Here is a 22,169-nt window from a genome sequence, read left to right on the forward strand (position 1 = left end):
GGGTCCTTCAAAAAGGTTGAATTGAAGTGTCGTACACCAATATGATGCCACCTTTGCAACAAGTCAGTAAAATTTCCCTCCTTAATATTGCACAATCAACTGTGATTGGTATTATTAAAAATTGGAGTTTAGGAGCCACAGAAACTCGGCCACAAAATGGCACCTGAAATTACAGAGCGATGAAAATGCATTCTATGGGGTGACCAATCACCCCAGATGAATGAATCAGCAGGTAGTGTCGCAGCCACACAGCTCCAGGGACCTGGAGGTTGTGGGTTTGATTCCCGCTCCGGGTGACTGTCTGTGAGGAGTGTGGTGTGTTCTCCCTGTGTTTGTGTGGCTTTCCTCCGGGTGACTGTCTGTGAGGAGTGTGGTGTGTTCTCCCTGTGTTTGTGTGGCTTTCCTCCGGGTGACTGACTGTGAGGAGTGTGGTGTGTTCTCCCTGTGTCTGTAAGGAGTGTGGTGTGTTCTCCCTGTGTCTGTGAGGAGTGTGGTGTGTTCTCTCTGTGTCTGCGTGGGTTTCCTCCGGGTGACTGTTTGTGAGGAGTGTGGTGTGTTCTCCCTGTGTCTGTGTGGGTTTCCTCCGGGTGACTGACTGTGAGGAGTGTGGTGTGTTCTCCCTGTGTCTGCGTGGGTTTCCTCCGGGTGACTGACTGTGAGGAGTGTGGTGTGTTCTCCCTGTGTCTGCGTGGGTTTCCTCCGGGTGACTGTCTGTGAGGAGTGTGGTGTGTTCTCACTGTGTCTGCGTGGGTTTCCTCCAGGTGACTGTCTGTGAGGAGTGTGGTATGTTCTCTCTGTGTCAGTGTGGGTTTCCTCCGGGTGACAGTCTGTGAGGAGTGTGGTGTGTTCTCTCTGTGTCTGCGTGGGTTTCCTCCGGGTGACTGTCTGTGAGGAGTGTGGTGTGTTCTCCCTGTGTCTGCGTGGGTTTCCTCCGGGAGCTCTGGTTTCCTCCCACAGTCCAAAAACACACGCTGGTAGGTGGATTGATGACTCAAAAGTGTCCGTCGGTGTGAGTGAATGTGCGAGTGTGTGTGAAGGGAAATCTTAATGCTTCAGCATACCAAGATATTTTTGCACAATTTTTTGCTTCCACATTTGTGGGAACAGTTTGGGAAGGCCCTTTTCTGTTCCAACCAGTGCCCCAGTGCCTAAAGCAAAGTCCATAAAGACATGGTTTTGTTGAGTATGGAAGAACATTTCTGACGTGCACAGAGCCCTGAACTAAACCTCATTAAACACTTTTGGGATGAACGGAAATGGCAAGCCTGGGCCTGATGAATGGGCAAAAATGGTCACAGACGCATTCCAAAATCTTCCCAGCCTTTCCTGCAAAGGTGGGACCAACCCCATGTTAATGCCTATAGATTTGGAAGTGGATATCATAAAAGCTCCTGTAGGCGTGCAGTGTAGCTGCCCCAATACTTTTGTCCACACAGTGTATAACTGAACATACTAACTTCTGGTTCATTTCACTGGTTTAGTATTTGGAGGTCTTTAGGTATATTTTAAAATGGTAAACAAACTTTACACAACAATAACATTCATTTCTTTCGCTGTATTTTTGACTTTTGGATGACCCTTTGGTGCAGAAGCTGTGTGCATGCTTTTGTTCAGCCACAGGGCGCTTGAAAGACAGAGGCTAAATCTCAAATTTCTCCCTTCTCCTAAGTGCACTATGAAGTTGTGACCTCTATTTTTCTGTGATTCATGACCTACAATATGCACTACATGGAGAGTAAGGGGCTGTTTCAGATTTAACAAGAGAGCTAAACGGTGTAACTGATTATTATTATTACCCCAACAACAAATCCAAGTCCGTATAATGCTGCTTTTGTCTGTCCCTCAGTACGTACGGTTGCAGAACATTGAACTGTTATTTTGCTCTGCGTATATGGTGATTCTGATTAACTCGGTACATCTGTTTTTACTTACTTCCCAATTTAAAGAACTGTATAAAATATTTGATGACGAATGCAGTGGTCTCTGTTCACAGAAATGTTCTGAATTGTGCGCGTGAGTGAGAACTGACCCGCATGAAGTTTATTTTCCTCCTGAAGTGTAATGTGACATTTTACCTGGGTTTGTTGTGGTGCATGGAGCATGAATTTGGATTTGGAGTATAGGTTTAAGCTTAAACTTGTTTGGCTTTATGGTTTATTTTGGGTTGGGCTTTGGTGTTGGTTATGGTTTAGGTGTATGGGTTTAGATTGGTCTAGATGATGAGTTTGGGATAGGTTTATTGTTGAGTATTGACACAGTTAATTACAAATAGGGGCTTGATTTTTACGTGTGGTTTTAAGTTTGAATGGATGCTTTCATTATGGGAATTAGGGCTGGGCATTAATTCAATATCAATATATATCACAATATAAAATATTTCAGTAAAAATAATATATTATAATACAGGAGGTCCTCGGTCAGTCCCGAGTCAGTCCCGAGTTACGATGTTTCTTGGTTACGACACATCTCCCATTTACTGTATAAAGCCTTGTTTCGACTTAAGTGGTTTTGCATCGTAAACGTTGTAACGCGAACTTGGTATTTGGTGTATGCGGCGGAAGAATACACGGTTACGTGGCTCTGGACCGAGGAGGATAGGTGTTAGGATAGGATAAGTGCTTACAGTATGTTATTTACGTACAGTATGTACCAGTAGCGGATGCTGGTCTTTCATCTTTCAAGGAGGGGAAGCTCAATTTCGGCCTACATAATAAAATGTGTCGGTTTATTTATACGTAAATTCTACCCTCCGTTCCTTTTTAAGAAAATGATCTGTGACCCTGTCGTACCAACAAGGCGTCTTTTCCAGGGACTTGACTAGTGTCCTCTCAATGGCCAGCAGAGCTAGGCTTAAACGGCCTTGGCCCATGTGAAGTGTGTCCGCCTGTGCTCCCACGGATCTTTACACCAAAGGATCGCTGATTCGCTCACTTCGCTGTCAATCAAAAAGGGATTCAGCCTCAGACAGATCATCCAATCATCATGCAGAAACTGAGCGTCCGGGCCAGCCCAATGCCCAATAGACCCCCAGAGACGCTGAGCATCCAGCATTTATCCAATGACTCGTCTCGTTTCGCTGCCCTTCGCTGCTTCGCTATTGAACTCTGTTTAAAGCACTGTGAAGCTACGGGAATGATTGAGAGGAAAGCCGCGTCTTTACCAGTGATAAGAAGCTGATTCTGAACAAAAGTTAATCGCGTTGTAGTGCATATTTATTCAATGACATGTGCACACAACAGTATATATTTGATCACTTGTTTTTTGACATTTTAGGGGAAGCTGATCTTCCCTTGCAGTCTTAGAGCAATCGCCTCTGGTATATACGTATGTATACCGAAAATCGGTTTACGATGTGACGTAGGAACGGATAAACGTCGTAGGTCGAGGACCCCCTGTATACACATTTTCACTATTTCAATATATTTACTGCATCTGTCACTGACTGATGTTCATTACACTCATTTTTAAATTTAGGTAAAACTTTTTCTTCTGTCAACGGCAAGAGGTTTATGGTTGATGATGTCATGTCTCTTGTAGTTTTTTTCTTGACAGTTTTTCTGTGGCGTTTTATTGCTCATATCGATATCGGAATTATATCGTATAGACAAAAATAAGAAAATGCATTTTTGTATACATTTTTGGCCGTGTCGTCCAGCCCTAGTATGAGTTTGTTTTGGTTTGGGTATGGCTAGTTATGAATTCGGAGCTGGGTTTGGTCATAATATTTGTTTTTTTAATTTAATAATTTATGGTGTTATATTTGGGTTTGCAATGGATTATGGGATGGGATGTTTTTCCCGAACCTTTAAACTTTTTTGTATTTTTTAAAAATGTTTATTTAATTTTTTAATTTTTTTGTCTTTATTTATTTATTTGTTTGTTTGTTTGTTTGTTTATTTATTTTTAGATAGTCCTCCTGGTGTGTGTGTGTGTGTGTGTCTGTGTGTGTGTGCGCGCTTATAAAGAATAATGAGCAGAATAATAGTGCTATACCCTGGTTGTGGGGAAATAATTAACTGTACCTTTTTGTGTTTGTGTTTCTCTAAACCTTGCTTTAAACTCTGCTTGACCTAGTGTTATTTATTTTGTGTTGTATCCATCTTTCACTGGTTTTGTACACTGTATATATATCCATATCATTTTTTTTTTTTACATTTTCTGCCTATAACATTTAGAGGAATTTGTAAAGGTCTTAACCCGTTAAACTATTGTTGCTATATGCATGACATTTCAAAAACCTTTCTTTGTTCTGAGGTTTGATTAATGGCAAAAACGTAACATTCACAGATGCATGGTTACCATTTTTATGGCTTGCTTAATATCTGAACACTAAGATGATGTGGGGAAAATGTATAATAATGAACCAAAAGCTCAAATAAATTCATAGAAGGTGTGCTATATTTTACATAAATAATTCTGCAAAGGAATTGCTCAGATTGCTGTTGAATGTTAATCACCGATGGATCATTAAAAGTACTGCTGGAGAGGATTTACCTGTCAGCCTGATACTCACTCACTCACTCACTCACTCTCTCTCTCTCTCTCTCTGTCTGACTCTCTCTCTCTCTCTCTCTGTCTGACTCTCTCTCTCTCTCTCTCTCTCTCTCTCTCTCTCTCTCTCTCTCTCTCTCTGACTCTCTCTCTCTCTAAAGTATGTCACTGAAATTATTTTCAGTTTTATTTCAGAGTTTTGGTGACTGTATTTTTTTATTTATTTTTTTTTTCTTTCCACTGGATTTATTGGATGCTTATATTTTTTTCTGTTTCCCTGAATGACTTCTGTGTGGTGTGTCAGTCTCCACAGTAACCACTTGCTGTTCCCGTGGCTTCGGTAAGTGTGTGTGCATTCGGCATCACTGACTGACTTTTAATTAATACATTCAAATCTTAGGAAATGTTACGTTTATTATTTATAAAATGTACTGTCTTAAATTGAACTCTATCACTGACCCACTCCACATGCTGTAGGGGATTAGAGTGGACAGAGGTTAATGTTAATGGTCAGTGTGATGTGTTGTAAAATTACCTTGTGCTTTATCAGTGTGATTAACTACACAATAGGATTTATTAAGTAATGTCCATTACTTATCTGCTTTAACACTGGACATAGCAGAAGCTACTAAAAACCAACTTTCTTATCATTAACACCAATTAAAACTCATTACATATTAATCAATTAAACTGCATCCAGTTCTCCAGCTTTTAGCTTCCAGTTGCTTATAGACCTGGACCACAATAATACGCTGTGTAATAAAATTGTAATTTAATGAATGTTATTGATAAATGTTGTGTTATTTATTTTGGGGGTGAAAGTCTCAGACTTTAAGGTCATATATTTACTTACGTATACTGCGGAATTAAAGTCTGGGGTATGTTTCACTCACACTACCTCTGCATGGTGGATTTCCGTTTAAGATGGAATTTTATAAAATGAAAGCACCCATATCTATTCAGAGAAGGCCTAATGAGTTCAGGCATGTGAGATTATTAAAATTCTTTAAATGTTTGTGTTGAATTAACATTGAGGCAAAATATGAATGTGCACCAAAACTCGTGTAATGCTTTCATGTTATTAGAAATCCCATAGCGGTGCTGTCAGAAAATGCTCTGTTTTGTTTGCACTTACTCAAAAAGCGCTAATATCTATGGGTCCCCACAGAAAATAGGCCAAGACTGTTTCCATTAAAATGCATTGAGAGAAAAAAAAAATAACACGGTGCAGACTTTGTGAATCATAATGTGTCAAATGAATTTGTATGAATTGTTTTGTAGATGTTTAAAGTGAAATATAAATTGTGTGAATAATTTTTTAAAAAATTAGCAAAAAGCACATTTGTCAAATGTGAGCTGCCACACCATCGCATAGAGGTAGTGTGTGTGAAATGGGTCTCTAAAGAGAAGCTGGAATTTCTTACTTTAATGTGCTTTAAATGATCAGATTCTTCACCCGACTCAGCGCTTTGGTTTTAACTCTGCAGCTGAAGGCATCTTTTTTTATTTTTTGACAAATTGAGCTTTGTATTGTTTGTTAATTGCATATGTGCAGAGATCGAAGAAGAACATTAAACGCTTTTTGGGGTGATCTTTTTTTTCATGTATCATGAAAGTGTTTCATGTATCTTTATTTCTTTTTTTTTGGGTATGGAATTGCTCTCCTCTCTCCTTCCCCATGCTATGGTTCTCTCTCCCACATGAAGTCAGAGCTATTGGAGAATGGACACTCAATCAGATTTCTTTATGAATGATGCACCTTGGTATCAGTTTGATTTTTATTTTTTCTCTCTTTTTTTGGTGTTGAAAAGTTTCTCTCTCTCTCTCCCTCCCTTTATTTGTTGTGATCTGTTTTCCTGTTTTGATCGTGGACTGGCTCTGCTCTTTCCTCCATCACCTGCATCCCTCCATCTCTTTGTTTTGAATGAGAGTGCTGCGGATGTTTTGATTGGTCTCAGTGCTGCACCTGAACGCTTGCTGATTGGCTGGTTTGGTTTTGTTTTTTGATTATTTTATTTTGTTTTTTGGGTTCATTTTTAGTTCATTGGTCCCTTTACTCTCACTGATTGTGATGCGCCCTTGTTTGGCTGTGAGTAATTTCTGTTTTTTTTAGATTATTCATTTGTTTGGGAAACTTTGGCACCCCCTCTCCCCCCTGCTTTGGTCAGTTTGGAACCCCAGCAGCATTCATCAGTAATATTTAATTTACTGGGGCTGCTTATATCGGTCTTTATAATCATATAACACAAAAAACACAAACAGACAGACACAAATAGCATTCTCTATCCCTCTCATCTCTACCACTGCCCATCAAAAGTATGTGGACATCTAGTTTTTTAAATATATCACAAACTATTACAAACTGACTGGGTTTGTTTCTAGTAAACTAATATTACACGGACAAATATTTGTGAGAAGGTAAAACCGTCCGTTTAAAAGCTAGAAATTCATGTTAAAAACCAAGCTTCCACAGTTTTATCAGCATCAACAAAGACTCTTGATATTGTCTTGAAGTTGATTGTTTTAAATTATAAATAATATACACACACTAGAATATTCACTATACTGTCAGATTTAATATGTTGAAAAGGCTGCATATATATTTTAATGCAGTTAACACATTTTCCTTATTTAGCCCTTCACACCATCAGTAGTAGCTCTATATCACTTTAAAAAAGTCACATTCATATACAGCTTTTAAATATATTTTAAAGCAATACTTTGGAAACTTAAGTAGACACTGCAGAAGAACAAAGAATAAATAAATGAGCAGTAAACTAACAAAAGCAACAGCAGGGGAGTTGGAATCATTGACTGTGAAGTTGGCTCGTCTTTAATATGTTCTTGTAGACTGACAAGGTGTCCATAAACTTTTTCTGTGCAGCTTTATGTATAACCTTGTGATTGCTTAACTCTCTTAACTATTTGTACCACACATGAGGTTCATATCTTTGATCCAGTGTGAATTTTGTGATCTTCAGGGGTAATTTGTGGTACAGGTAGTTGAGACAGTGGATATAAACATCCATCTAAAACAAACACACACACACACACATGCAGAGAGTGGAGGATGTACCATTAGCTTAAGCACACTCTGACATCCGATATTAAAATATTGCAAATGTAGTTCTGTGTGTGTGTGTGTGTGGTTCAGAGATTTCGCAGAACATGTGTAGGTGTGTGTTGTACACTTTATTGCAGTGTTGATGGTGGTGGTGGTGGTGTGTTTGTTTCTGTGTTTAGGTCAATAATGCCACGGCTAGAGTGATGACCAATAAGAAGATTGTCACTCCTTACCCCAATGGAGAAGCTCTCAGCACACTGCCCTATGGTAATCACACACAAGTCACCAGACCAATGACCAGACATTTTCACATTGTGGTAACTGAAAATGAAAAGCCTGGGTTCCAAGTGGCTATTTGTTTTGGAGAGTTCCTCTGCATTTATTTTGCAGCTGGTTCTGTCGAAAATGTAATCAAGTGAATCACAAAAAAAATGTGATTAATCGCGAATAATCGCAAGTTAAAATTCTACTATTTCCATTCCTGGAAGAAGGGAAATAAATCAAATAAATGTGTAGAATGGTGTGCATGATAAACGGGTTGGGGGAAACTGTCCTGTTAACTTTATTATAATGTTTCATAGTAGTTTTTGTGATATTTGAATTACAACCTCTCAATTTTTGTAATGTTAGCATCAAACACAACAAAACTCAGATACGAGCTTCAATTGAGAAAATTGCAGCGTGCAGCTCACAGCTCAAACAACAAAATTCCTCCATATTCCAGCTTCAACAAATTTATAAGGGATAAATGTGTGGATTAAGTGTGTTTGTGTAAGAGATAGAGAGAAACTGAGACTGTAAGAGTGTGAGTTAGCATAAAAATTATGTGATCTACCTACTGAACTCAGCAGGAGCGACGCTGTGTTTACATCTTCTAATCAAACAGCTAATACATCACTAGACTCTGTAAAATGAGTGAATTATAGGAGAAAGTCGTGGCAAACTTTGGTCAAATTAATTTTTTGAACACATTAAAGTTTCCAGATGAATCACGGGTGTTAATATTGACAGCACTATTTTAGTCCCTACTTGGCTCCCTTGGAACGATGAGCTAGCACGTAGCATAAAAGAACCATGTTCCAGGTTGCAGGTACCAAATTTGCCGAACAGAAAAGCAAAATACCTGAGTAGAGCCGAGTCATGTGGAAATGTGGCAGGTGCTGCCAAGGGATTTTATATTCTTGAAATATAATCATTTTTGAACATTGAGGTGGTACTTTTACATTCTTTAAATACGAGATAATGAAAGATTCTATTATAATTTTATATAATGCAGGACTTATTGTGGATTGTGTAACATTTTCATTAAAGATATTAAATTGCCTTCTGTTTCTTTGTCAGCTTGTCACTATAAGCTTGTGACTGTAGTTTTTAATGGGTCTGTCCGTAATCATACGTGTTCTCTTGTCGTCTGCTTTCAAAATGTAATGTATACCCGCAAATTTTTTTTGGCACCAAGCTCAAGAGAATTGGACAGAAATCCCCAGACTAGTTCGCAAAAGTAGGTTTTGCAAATTATGTAAATTAGCGCGATAATAACCTTGGAAAAATGAAATTTTGGGTAATCTGTTTTTTATTTGTCAGAACCCAAGGAATAAGGGGAAAAAAAGATTTTTGTCTCTACGCCTCACGGTGTAGGAGATGTAAACCTAAACGCATTTCACTTCGCTATAGCGCCACCATTAGGCCAATCAGTGTCATTTTTGTTGTTTTCCGAGATGCACACAAACTACATCTACCCTCCAAGTGAGGAGTCTGTACGACCTACGGTCTCTTCCACACAATGACTTTTACAGGGGAAAAAGAATAATAAGAAAAACCGTAACAAATACAATACGCACTGAGTGCTTGAACCCTAAAGATGAAAATGCTGTTCGATTGGCTTAAATTTCCCTTTAACAACTTTATAAAATAAAATCAGTCCTTTAATTAAAATAAGTTATTAAATGAGCCAATGTTACACAGAATGCCCGTCACTGGAGTAGTTAAACAGCACACATTGAATACCTACATTGGATAACAGCAGTGGGGATCGACATGGTCACCACAATGGCACTGGTCAGTTATTTTTTTTTATTCATTCATTTCTTGTCTTTAAGTTCAGTTCAGGGTTAGGGTATGTTCAGAGCATACCCGTAATCGCTGGGCGCAAGCCAAGAACACAGCCTGGAGGGGGCGCCAGTCCTTTGCAGGGCAACTCACCCTTGTGGACACTTTCTGAGTAGTCAGTCCACCTACCAACATGTGGTTTTGGACCATGGGAGGAAACTGGAGCACCTGGGGGGAACATTTCACAGACATTCACTTAGAGCAGTACTCGAACCCACACAACCGCAGGACCCTAGAACTATGTGACAGCGACATTAGTCGTTGCACCACTATGCTGCCCGCACTGGTCATTTAATTAATACTTATTTTCTGTTTCTGTGTATGTTCAGCAGGGTGGAAACTGAGTCCAGTAGTGGGAGCCGTGTACGGACCAGATCTATACACTGCAGGTAACTCCCAAGTACACAAACCATTCACCTGTGGTCCCAGCCGAAGATGTTTGTTTGTGTATGTACTGTATTGTGCATAATCAGAGACCACCTTTCAGCTGTTTAATTTTCAGTCAAAATGGCCTCAGATGAATCTGAGAATTTGTTGAGAAAAAAATGTAAAATTAGAATTAGAAACACAAGTATCTCTCGTTCATTATTTATATATATTATTACATTTCTCTCAAGAAGAAATGTTCTTATGTATTTTCTTAACCTTATGCAAGACTCACATTTGTATTCGGGTTGAGTAGGTGTTTGCATTTAACAGCATTCATTCATGCATTCATTGTCTGTAACCGCTTATTTAGTTCAGGGTTGCGGTGGGTCCTGAGCCTACAGGGAATCACTCGGCGCAAGGCAGGAACACACCCTGGAGGGGGCATCAGTTCTTCATAGTGCAACACTCACACTCTCACATTCACTCACACGGAGGAAACCCACGCAGACACAGGGAGAACACACCAACTCCTCACAGACAGTCACCCGGAGGAAACCCACGCAGACACAGGGAGAACACACCAACTCCTCACAGACAGTCACCCGGAGGAAACCCACGCAGACACAGGGAGAACACACCACACTCCTCACAGACAGTCACCCAGAGGAAACCCATGCAGACACAGGGAGAACACACCACACTCCTCACAGACAGTCACCCGGAGGAAACCCACGCAGACACAGGGAGAACACACCACACTCCTCACAGACAGTCACCCGGAGGAAACCCACGCAGACACAGGGAGAACACACCACACTCCTCACAGACAGTCACCCGGAGGAAATCCACGCAGACACAGGGAGAACACACCACACTCCTCACAGACAGTCACCCGGAGGAAACCCACGCAGACACAGGGAGAACACACCACACTCCTCACAGACAGTCACCCGGAGGAAACCCACGCAGACACAGGGAGAACACACCACACTCCTCACAGACAGTCACCCGGAGGAAACCCACGCAGACACAGGGAGAACTCACCAAACTCTCACAGAACACAACAAACTCCTCACTCTCCAGGTCCCTGGAGTTGTGTTACTGCGACACTACCTGCTGCGCCACCCTCATTTAAGAACATTCTAATGAAATTTGTAGTGTTTATCGTAACAGCATTTGTAATTTTTTCTTAGAAAAGCTTTTGTGAATCCAGACCCGAGTATAGCACAATTGCTACAATCAAACTAAAAGTACTTAAAGCTTTAGAGACACAAAAATGTCAAGCTCCTCTCCACTTGCTCAAGATCTTGCAAGTATTTCTGTCCATTTTCAACTGTTAGGAGGGGATTCACTTGGAGCCACAGTAGATGCTACTCTGTGTAGTAAGAATTCTGTTATGTTCTTTCTTATTGGTCACATCAGTGCCAGGGTTTCCATACTCTACGGCAGCAGCGATTCGTGGAGCTCAACTGAGGGGGCGGAGCCGAGCCATATTCAGCACCATCCGACCTGTTACACAGCCTATTACAGCTTATCCAAGGTAACATATACACACCACACACACATTACAAAGTTTTAAAACCACAAAATACAACAACTAACTAAGCTTTTATCACATTATTTTTACAATATAAAGAGAATGTAGTTATTTTTAATTTATAATGTTAACATTTGAAAAGTTTATTTATTTTTTGTGTGTTTCACCTTTTAAATACCAGCACGTGGAGTATCAATGTACAGCTCTATAACACTTAGCACATATAGAGTAGCATTAGTCATAGCTTTTAAACCACCTGCCTAATATGGACCACCAAAACAACTCTGACTCTATGAGCCATTGGCTCTTAAAGATCACTGATTTTATATCTGACACTGAGACCTTAGAATTAGATCAATGTTCTTCATTGTGAGTGGTTAAAACATATAGTGAACAGCCACAAAATAAATACCACTGACAGCTGAACAGGATAACATTCATTATTTCATTATAATGGCACCTGACAAGGGATGGGCTTTTTCAACCATTTTAATTAAAAAAAAAAATCCCCATGCACAATACATTCTGTGTAATAGAGGAGAACCATTTAAACATATAAGCAATTAACACATTTAATGGTTAAAGGCTAAGCAGCAGCTCTATGAAAGTGTCAAAGAAATAAATACAGTGGAGTTTGAGTTCCTAACTTGTGTTTATTGAGAGTCAGAAAACGTGTTATTTCTTACTAATTGAAGGAATAAGGTTTAAAAGACCGTTGGTCCCCCCCTCAACGGTGTTGGGAAACTCTAATAGGCGTCTTGCCTGTGACGTAGATGGTGGACAACACTCTAGAAGCTGCACTTAATTTAATGCAAAATGAGGAAAAGGTGTGTTGTTTTTGGCTGCAATCATTCAATGTACAGTGGGACATCTGTGAACAAATGGCCCAAAGATCCCAAAATATCCAGAAAATGGACTAAATTTGTCAACGAAAGGTGTTCAAGAGCCTCTGTAACATGGAGGTAAACAGGGTAAGGACACTCACTTCGCCTGTTTTAGTTGGTGTTAGTTAGCGTTAGCTTGACTCGCTAAACTCGGTGTCTCAGATTATACTCGGCTACGTAGCTGCATTACGGAGGTTTATAGTGTCGGATGAATTCGAGTTCGACTTCGATCACATTTACAAGAATAACGGTACCTCTACATTTGAGTTTAGCTTATTGCTAGGCTATTGTCATGAATAATGTTGGTTATTTAGGTAGATACTGTCATAACAGTCAGTCATAACGGTGTTTTACCGCGGCGTTGTTCGGCTGTTGTCCACCAGTGACGTCACGGTCGCGTTCAAGAATTTCCGTAGCGAGCTCGGGTTTTTCCGTCAATTTAATAAAATTGTCAGTTTTAAAGCAAATTAAGCAGCTATTTTCATTTTAGTTCATACTTATATCTGTCAGTAACTACAATAATGTGAAATATTCATGGAGGTCCATTAAGTGGTGCTTAGCCTTTAATTAAGTTTATGGGTCTATATGCGACCACAGTTAAATGTCAGTATGTCACAAACACACACTCACACCTCCTCTATGGGACAGTATTGGTGCATAATCAACTGTATGAGGGACAATGCTAATCAGCTTTCTATCTCTCAGTGTGCTGTATCAAGATGGTTTCTATGGAGCTGCAGATTTATATGTGAGTAGTCTACATTTGCAGACATGTACAGTATTTGCTAAAGCTCTGTCGGTAACACTGTCTTTTCCTCTTTTTCTCAGGGGGGTTATGCTGCTTATCGCTATGCACAGCCAGCTGCAGTTACCGGGGCAACAGCGGCTGCAGCAGCAGCTGCCTACAGTGACAGGTAAGGATGAGGTTATAGATGAAGAAAATGGGGTTTAAATGGGAGCCTGTGGATGAGTCAGTGCTAACAGCAGCATTTCTCAGGGTCAGATAAATGAACATGGATCCTCTACAGATTAACACTGAGTAAGCAATGTCAGTTTACAAACAGATGGCAGTAAAGTTTATGGTGGTATTTGGACAGGATTAAGGAATCTTGATGAAAATAGAGATAGGAGTGGCTAACTGATTCACATATTGCTGTCACACATTGGATCAGACGCAACAGTGCTTCTAAACATAGCACAAAAAGTAAGGAAATTTGTGTTTGGTAGATTATTTCTTTGTTGTAACAATGCTTCTTGGCAATAAATCTTATACCGTTGGAAAGCCTGTTAATTTCCCTTTTCAGTGGTGCCACATTTGTAAGGAACAGGCATTTGTGGGATGAGCAGTAGAGCTGAGTATGTGGGTTGCGCCCATGAAAAATTTGACAAATCCTCTCTGCTACTACTGTCACTACTGTTCTGAGAACAGCCAAAAATATCCATCCTTTAAAGACTTGGGCCGGTTGCACAAAACAACTCAAGTACCTCACTGGTATCTTAATTCAAAACATGCGTGTAGGCTGCCTACCTACAGACCAGAAGTGTCACCCATAGAAACACCTTTGAGATATGAGGGAATATTTAACCCCATAGTTCAAATGGCACGGGATTAATGTATCGTAGGGTCATATTTACTGCTTGTTTTCCAGTAGGTAAAAGGCTCTATTTGGTCGGGATTAAAACTACTGCGATACTCTGGTAAAATCATTCCCATCCCGATAGAGCTTAATACTTAAAACCATTTCTCACTTGAAAAGTTGTAATAATGAATTATTAATCAAGTTATTTATAACTTGAAGGGATTTTCATATTCTCTTTTTAAATCAGGAGCACCTTTATAAGGAAGTCTTGATGACAGGCAATCCTAACAAATGTGTGTGTATTTACCAACAGTTATGGAAGAGTTTATGCTGCAGACCCTTACCACACACTCACACCTGCTGCTGCTGCTGCTTACGGAGTAGGAGCCATGGTAACATACACACAAACACCGAATACAGAACTGAAGTTTCTGTTTATACCATGTCAGACTATCACAAGCATGTCCAAATGATATATTCACTTTCAGCAAAATAACACTGACCTTTTTCTCTCAAATATTGTTCACATGTTTCTGTAAATCCGTGTTAGTGAGCGCTTCTCCTTTGCCGAGATAACCCATCCGCCTCACAGGTGTGGCATATCAAGATGCCGATTAGACAGCGGATTAGTGCACAGGTGTGCCTTAGGCTGGCCACAATAAAAGGCCTAAAATGTGTTGTTTTATCACACAGCACAATGCCACAGATGTTGCAGGTTTTGAGTGAGTGTACGATTGGCATGCTGACTGCAGGAATGGCCACCAGAGCTGTTGCTTGTGAATTGAATGTTTGTTTCTCGACCATATGCCGTCTCCAAAAAAGAGAATTTGGCAGTACATCCGACCGGCCTCACAATCGCAGTCCACGTGTGACCACACCAGCCCAGGACCTCCACGTCCAGCATCTTCACCTCCAGGATTGTCTGAGACCAGCCCAAGCAGCTGCTGCAACAGTCATCTCAGGGAAGCTCATCTGCATGCTTGTCGTCCTCATCGGGGTCTCCACCTGACTGCGGTTTGTCGTCGTATCCGACTCGAGTGGACAAATGCTCATATTCCATGGCTTATGGTATGTTGGAGAGGTGTTGTCTTCAAGGATGAATCCCGGTTTTCGCTGTAGGGCAGATGGCAGACTGCATGTATGGTGTCATGTGGGTGAGCAGTTTGCTGATGTCAACGTTGTGGGGTTATGGTATGGACCGGCGTATGTTATAGACAGTGAAAACAGGTGCATTTTATTGTTGCCATTTTGAATGCACAGAGAGCCCGTGATGAGACCCTGAGGCTGATGTCGTACCCTTCATCCATGACCATCACCTCATGTTGCAGCATGATAATGCATGTACACAATTCCTGGAAGCTGAAAACATCCCAGTTCTTGCATGGCCAGCATACTCACCGGACATTTAGAGCATGTTTGGGAAGCTCTGGATCTGCGTATACGACAGCGTGTTCCAGTTTCTGACAGCATCCAGCAATTTCGCACAGCCATTGAAGAGGAGTGGACCGACATTCCACAGGCCACAATCAACAACCTGATGAACTATTGGCGAAGATGTGTTGCACTGCGAGAGGTAAATGGTAAATGGACTGGGTTTCTGACCTCTCAAATACAGTAAATGTAGACTGCACATTTTAGATTGGCCTTTTATTGTGGCCAGCCTAAGGCACACCTGTGCGATAATCATTCTGTATAATCAGCAACTTGATATGCCACACCTGTGAAATGGATGGAATATCTCGGCAAAGGAGAAGCGCTCACTAATTAAGATAAAATTATTGTGTACATAGAAAGTCTGGTATCTTTGAGGTCAGCTCAAGAAAAATGTGATCAAAAACCAAAGTGTTGAGTTTATAGTTTTGTTCTGTATACAACCTTCATATAAATTCACAATGCACACCAAATAAATAGTAGATTTCTTATATTTTTGGGGGCAAAAAATAAAAAAGGTCCTCTTTCTCACGTCTTTCTTAAATGTGCTCTCTTCTAGGCTGGTCTCTATAGAGGCGGTTACAGCAGGTTTGCTCCATATTGATTTTTGATAATTGATTGACAGCCATTCTCCTCCCTTCATCATCTCTGGATCTTTATATTGGTCCACCACACAGCTAGCCTTGTTGTTACCATGGAAACAACATCCTGGATGACTTCCAGAACTTACTGATTGAAGCCAAACCTAAAGCCAGGGAAGAAAATTCAGTGCTTTTACACAACACAAATTCTGCTGCATCACATTTCACACTACATCAGTGCTTCAAGGAGAAAGACTGACACTTACTCTTATTTTCACTTGTACAAAAACACACACACAACACACTAAAAGAAACACGATTGTTGTATATACACACAAAACACTATGTAGAGCACCCTAAAATCATACCGGCAATAGAAGTGTGACAGTTATTTCAACGCCTCAAATAGGAAGCTGTCCTAGTAAAGCCAACCTGAGTCAAACATCAGGTCAAACTGCAGTGGAAATTCTTAGTACATTCGTCATCTATCAGCATAGGACCAGAGTTTCTTTTTAATATTTTATTAAAATGCCATTGACAAGCTGTAGACGAACATGAGTTCTCTCTCCCGCCTCCTTCTCCTTAAAATACCTGCAGGTTTTCTGTGCTGTTCAGTTTAGTGAAACACTGCAGGGAGTTAATTGGCATCTTCTCCTTTTTGCCAGTTTTAATAAATACAGTTGGTATAAACGAAGTTGTGTGCTAAAAACTGCAACTCAGAGATGACCATGATATAATCATAAAAAAACTAGACACACACACACACACGAGGCTGAAATGTATGTATAGTGTGTCCACGTTAGCTGTATAAATACAGTCACACCAACACACTACATTGTCATACGTGCTTTTTCTCGATGTTTTTACTGCATTTTTACAGACTGTTTGAAACCTAAAACACTAAAGAACCGTCCAAGTCTTCTCCAGTAATGGAGCTTTCCCATGACACACAACACACACCAATCATGCACAAAATGGAGGCTTGGGAGAATCCAAAAGACTGAATAACTGAAAAACATTTACGTTAAAAATGTTTTTTAAAATAATGACGTGGAAAAGATTTTTTTGTCCTTCGTTACCTCACTTTTTTTTCTTTTTTTCTTCTGTGGAACATGTGGATAGTGATGATGTGGTTATACAATTTTGCTTATTATAATTATTATTGAATTATTGGTGTCATTGTATTGTATGGCATTTTCCAGTTATATTTTTTAATAGTTTTTTATTCTTGCTTGTTTAAAGTATGAATGCTATTTACTGTTGTACTCAACAAGCGACTATGGAATATTATCACTCAGTTTTGTTATCCAGACTGAAGCTTTTTTGTAGCCCTTCAGTCACCCCCCATTCCCCCAACTCCCCAGACCCCTACAGTGTTTCAACGCAACAGAAAATCAGAAACAATCACAGGACACCGTACGTGTCTGGAATGGAGCACTCTAAGATGTTGGTGTGGTTTTGGTTTAAGCTGTACAACCAAAGCTTTATGTCTGAAGACTGCAAAAACTCCATCTATATTTACTGCCACTTGTTGGACTTTGGGACTAGCCCTTAATGCTTCCACTAAAATAACATTTAAATAAAAAATAACCTGAAAGTGAAACATGAATGTAGGGGAAGGACTGTGTACACTTTAATCATTGTTGCCTTGCAGATACAGTTTAAACCACTATTCATTAATAATAAATACAGCTACAGTAATGCTATTTGTTGAACATATTTGCTAACAGCTAGCTATTATTTCTACCACGCTTTCCATTAGCGCTGTCCTGTCTAATGTAACGGTTAGTAGCACAGGTATTTCTTACGGTTGACCTGCTTAGCGGTGTATCACTATGACCACTGTCCATTAAACCTGGACAAAATGACAGTGGAAAGCAGAAGTGTGATTAGCTTGTTGCGCTGGCTAATGTTGTTAGCTTTGCAAAGCCTCCTGCCTCTTTACTGCCACCTTTCCATTTCAGACTTGCCTTAAGTGTGTAAAATGAGTGATTGGAAAATGTGGCCCTGTCCCAATTCTTTCCCTAAGCCCCTTAATTGCACATTTCAAAAGGACATATTGGTCAAAAGCAGCCCCCTTTAACTAAGGTACATTTAAACTGCGTTTTTGCCCTAAGCAAAGTGCTTTCTGATGCATGAATCTTAGCTGTAACTGACTAGAACGTTTTTCTTAAGTGCTTGAAGAGAGTTGAGTGCATCCTGTGGGGAATATGAATAATAGGGCACCCTACAGCCTTGCAGAAATAGGGGGTAAGTGCACAAAATGGAACCGAGCTATTTTTCAAAAAAGCTGTGTAAAATAATGGTTTCAGCTCGATTGCTCCCCCTGCTGGACTCCCCTCCTGTTCTGAACACCTTTTACTGAGAACTGTATCTGCCCTCAGCAGGAAAAAGCCCTGTTAGTCCTGATGTGTGACCCCGGTGCCTGATTTAAACACAGATAGAGAGTCACAACCCTCTGTAGGGCGCCCAACACAAACTAGGAACAGAGTATTTAAGTTTGCAGAAAGGGTTCAGCTGAGAACTTTCCAGTGATCATAAACGTTTATAATGCACTGTCTAGACTAGACTTTGCTTGAGCTCCTGTTTAACACACTATCCACTCTTATTACTGCTATTATTACTATGGTCTAATGTGGTGTTTTATTTTTATTTTTACTTTTATTTGGTTCCAAAGATTCTTAAGAAGCACATTTTTATGCATGCATTGTTTCATTGTTTTATATTTTTTATTATTGTGATTAAACAAAGTCCTGTGTGAGGTTGATCTGTGATGTGCTGTGTGCTGTTAGAGAGTCTGTGTGTTTGAGGTCATCTCTAACTCTGGAAGAGGCCTGAAGCAAATTAATTCCGTCCTTAACCTGTACCTTCTCTGCAACTTAACACCTGAGTCAGTGGAGGGTCGGGTCTTTTTTGTGAGAGACTTGTAATGTTCTATGGTCCTTAGCTGATCTTTAATGGTGATTACCTATAGTTAAGGCTTCGCAGTCCTGCCTGAGTACACTTATAGACCAACAAGCAGTCTAAAACACACTCCACACCGTCCGAAATGGTTATTCAGCTGGAGTGGGCCGAGCTGTAATGGCGTATAAATCTGCCGTTTAAACTTCATCATAATAACTGTGTAGTGAAAGCCCCTTTCTTGGTAAATTCAAGTGTTTGTATTTAAGGCATTTGGTAGATGCTCTCATCCAAAGTGACTTACAGGTTGAATCATGTTACAGAGCGAAGGCTACTGTGTCTTTAGGAGTCTTCCCAGGCGCTCACTGGTGTAGGGTGTTGTTTCTTCTGTGGAGGGAAGCTGTGTTACCCAAAACACTATTCAAGCCATGCTTCTTAAAATTAGGGTTTTAGGATGATCAGGTCCTTACTGTGTGTGTGGTGAACTAACGGGCTTATCGTTAATTAGTTTTCCCTGTAAACAGATGTGAGGAACATCTGCTTACCTTCAGTACCTTTTAAGTATTAATGTTTGTGTGTGACTTTCTTTTCACCCAGTGCTGTCTCCTTTTCCTAATTTATTGTAAGTCCCTATCGTTAAAGTAGTGTTTTACTATAGTTACGGTTATAGTGTTAATGGCTTTGAGGAGTAGAGGTCGTGAGGTCGTAAACTTACGTTCAGGGCCCTCTTCCTGTGAGCCCCTCAATTCCTGCTGCACCTACAATCTTTTCAAATCCTTCGCTGCAGGTTTTTTTTTATTTTTCCTTTTAATTTAAGATGAAGATGACTGAACAGATTTTTTTTTCCACCCGCAATGCTTTGTTGTATGATGTAAGTGACGTGTGTGTTTCTGTCTTTATTTCTGTCATTTTGAATGTACAACATATAAACTGATGCTTTGGTTATTAAATGAGTCATTGTCTGTTTTTACATTTATTAGGTTTTTTTTAGGTGTTTTTTAGAGAGAGGGAGACACAGGAGAGAGAGACAGAGAGACACACAGGTGAGAGAGGGAGACACAGAGAGAGAGAGAGAGAGAGATACAGAGAAACTATATGAATGGCAAGGCAGGAAGAATTTATTTGCCACTGCATTCATTATAAAAAAAGCTCGGCAGAAACTTTGGCATAAATTAGTTCTGTTCTTGGGGATAATAATGTATCCAATACAATCCAATGTTTTTGTTTAGAGGATTTAAAGATAGTGATTTCAATGACAGTAATGTAGAGTACTAGTACTTCCTTTTTATTATTATTATAATTATTATTATTATACTTCTGTGCAACAGTTACCAGAAAAAAACAAGTGGGTGAATATTTGAAAATTGATTTCTAATCATACAATGCACAAGAACTCTATAAAACATTTATACTCTGATAAATATACCACTATAATGTGCCTATATAAACTTTTTAATTTTGTTAATTTTATCACAAACAGCAGTTCATAGTGAGCAGATTTTTGTAAGATGCTAATATTTAATCTGAGAAGTGTTTATACTGAGTGCTTCAGTTTAATAATTGCGTTATTAATGCTTAGTTCTTCCAGGCTCCAATAAAAGAGGCTGTAATCTCAAAGTAGCAAATCACTCCTGCAACAGGGGAAAAACCCATTAATGTAATTCTTTATTACAAAAAATAGTTAATATTGGGTTTTATATCTGTTGCTTTTAAAGTAAACAAACAAAACTCGGTTGCTTTCAAACTGCTTTGCTGTAGCCTTTCCTCTTGGGGGCAGCAATAATCCAGGAGTTTAGTTCTCTATCAAAGCCCTTGAGAAGCTGATATTATTTTGTGAGGTCAGGGTAGTAACGTAAACTCGTAACAGCAGATGGTCCCGGTCCTGGTGACTCCACATTTTAAAACTGTTTATGCGTCGTCTCCTCATATACAGCAGGGTTTGTCATTCTGCTGAGCACTTGTTCCAAACTTATAATACTTCACTAGTTTCTTATTTAAACTGGTGCCTCTAGTCCACATTAAAGGAACAGTCTGATGAAAAATCCACATTTTCCACTTACCCCAGATGCAACAGTTTGCCTAGAGTCTATCTATGGAGTCAGAACTGTTCTTTTTGAGGCCAACATTGCTGTCAAACACTGGATTTTGACACAGGAAAATATTTAGCACAATTCTGTAAAACACTAGCCTGGGACCTTATTTAAAATTGGTGAGTACTGTATAAATAAGGGTCTGAACTGCAGTGGTGGACAAAGTACACAAACCATGTACCTGAGGTAAAGTACAGATACACAAAGAAAATATTACTCCAGTGAAAGTAGTTCTTGTTCTAGCTTTAACTTGAGTAAAGTACAGAAGTATGTACCTTCAAATGTACTTAAGTATTGAAAGTAAAATACCATGAGGTATTGTTACAAAAATTATAATAGGACATTAGAGTCATAAGACTCATGATTAACACATTCATTCATTAATTATCTGTAACCCTTATCCATTTCAGGGTCACGGTGGGTCCAGAGCCTACCTGGAATCATTGGGCACAAAGCGGGAATACACCCTGGAAGGGGCACCAGTCCTTCACAGGGCAACACACACACACACACACACACACCCCTACGGTCACTTTTGAGTCGCCAATCCACCTACCAACGTGTGTTTTTGGACTGTGGGAGGAAACCGGAGCACCCGGAGGAAACCCACACAGACACGGAGAACACACCACACTCCTCACAGACAGTCACCCGGAGGAAACCCACACAGACACAGAGAGAACACACCACACTCCTCACAGACAGTCACCCGGAGGAAACCCACACAGACACAGGGAGAACACACCACACTCCTCACAGACAGTCACCCGGAGGAAACCCACACAGACACAGGGAGAACACACTACACTCCTCACAGACAGTCACCCGGAGGAAACCCACACAGACACAGGGAGAACACACCACACTCCTCACAGACAGTCACCCGGAGGAAACCCACACAGACACAGGGAGAACACACTACACTCCTCACAGACAGTCACCCGGAGGAAACCCACACAGACACAGGGAGAACACACCACACTCCTCACAGACAGTCACCCAGAGGAAACCCACAGAGACACAGGGAGAACACACCACACTCCTCACAGACAGTCACCCGGAGCAGGACTCGAACCCACAACTTCCAGGTCCCTGGAGCTGTGTGACACTAACCTGCTGCGCCACCGTGCCG

General features: G+C 40.3%; 1 protein-coding gene across 3 annotated transcripts in view; it reads left to right on the forward strand.

The window, feature by feature from the left end:
* The window catches only part of LOC136686053 (RNA binding protein fox-1 homolog 2-like), a 35,665-nt gene extending 15,875 nt beyond the window's left edge, over positions 1–19,790 (forward strand). For 2 of the 3 annotated variants that reach the window (XM_066659537.1, XM_066659536.1), the window contains exons 7-13: positions 7,735–7,822; positions 9,994–10,053; positions 11,456–11,573; positions 13,160–13,202; positions 13,283–13,368; positions 14,348–14,426; positions 16,025–19,790. In XM_066659537.1, coding sequence (XP_066515634.1) covers positions 7,735–7,822; positions 9,994–10,053; positions 11,456–11,573; positions 13,160–13,202; positions 13,283–13,368; positions 14,348–14,426; positions 16,025–16,069 — 519 coding nt within the window. In that variant the 3' untranslated portion in view covers positions 16,070–19,790. The remainder of the gene's footprint in view (positions 1–7,734; positions 7,823–9,993; positions 10,054–11,455; positions 11,574–13,159; positions 13,203–13,282; positions 13,369–14,347; positions 14,427–16,024) is intronic. The other variant, XM_066659538.1, reaches the window with a different exon arrangement.
* Positions 19,791–22,169: the final 2,379 nt, after the last annotated feature.

This window comes from Hoplias malabaricus, unplaced genomic scaffold (assembly GCF_029633855.1).
Source record: "Hoplias malabaricus isolate fHopMal1 unplaced genomic scaffold, fHopMal1.hap1 H_3, whole genome shotgun sequence".
NCBI lineage: Eukaryota > Metazoa > Chordata > Actinopteri > Characiformes > Erythrinidae > Hoplias > Hoplias malabaricus.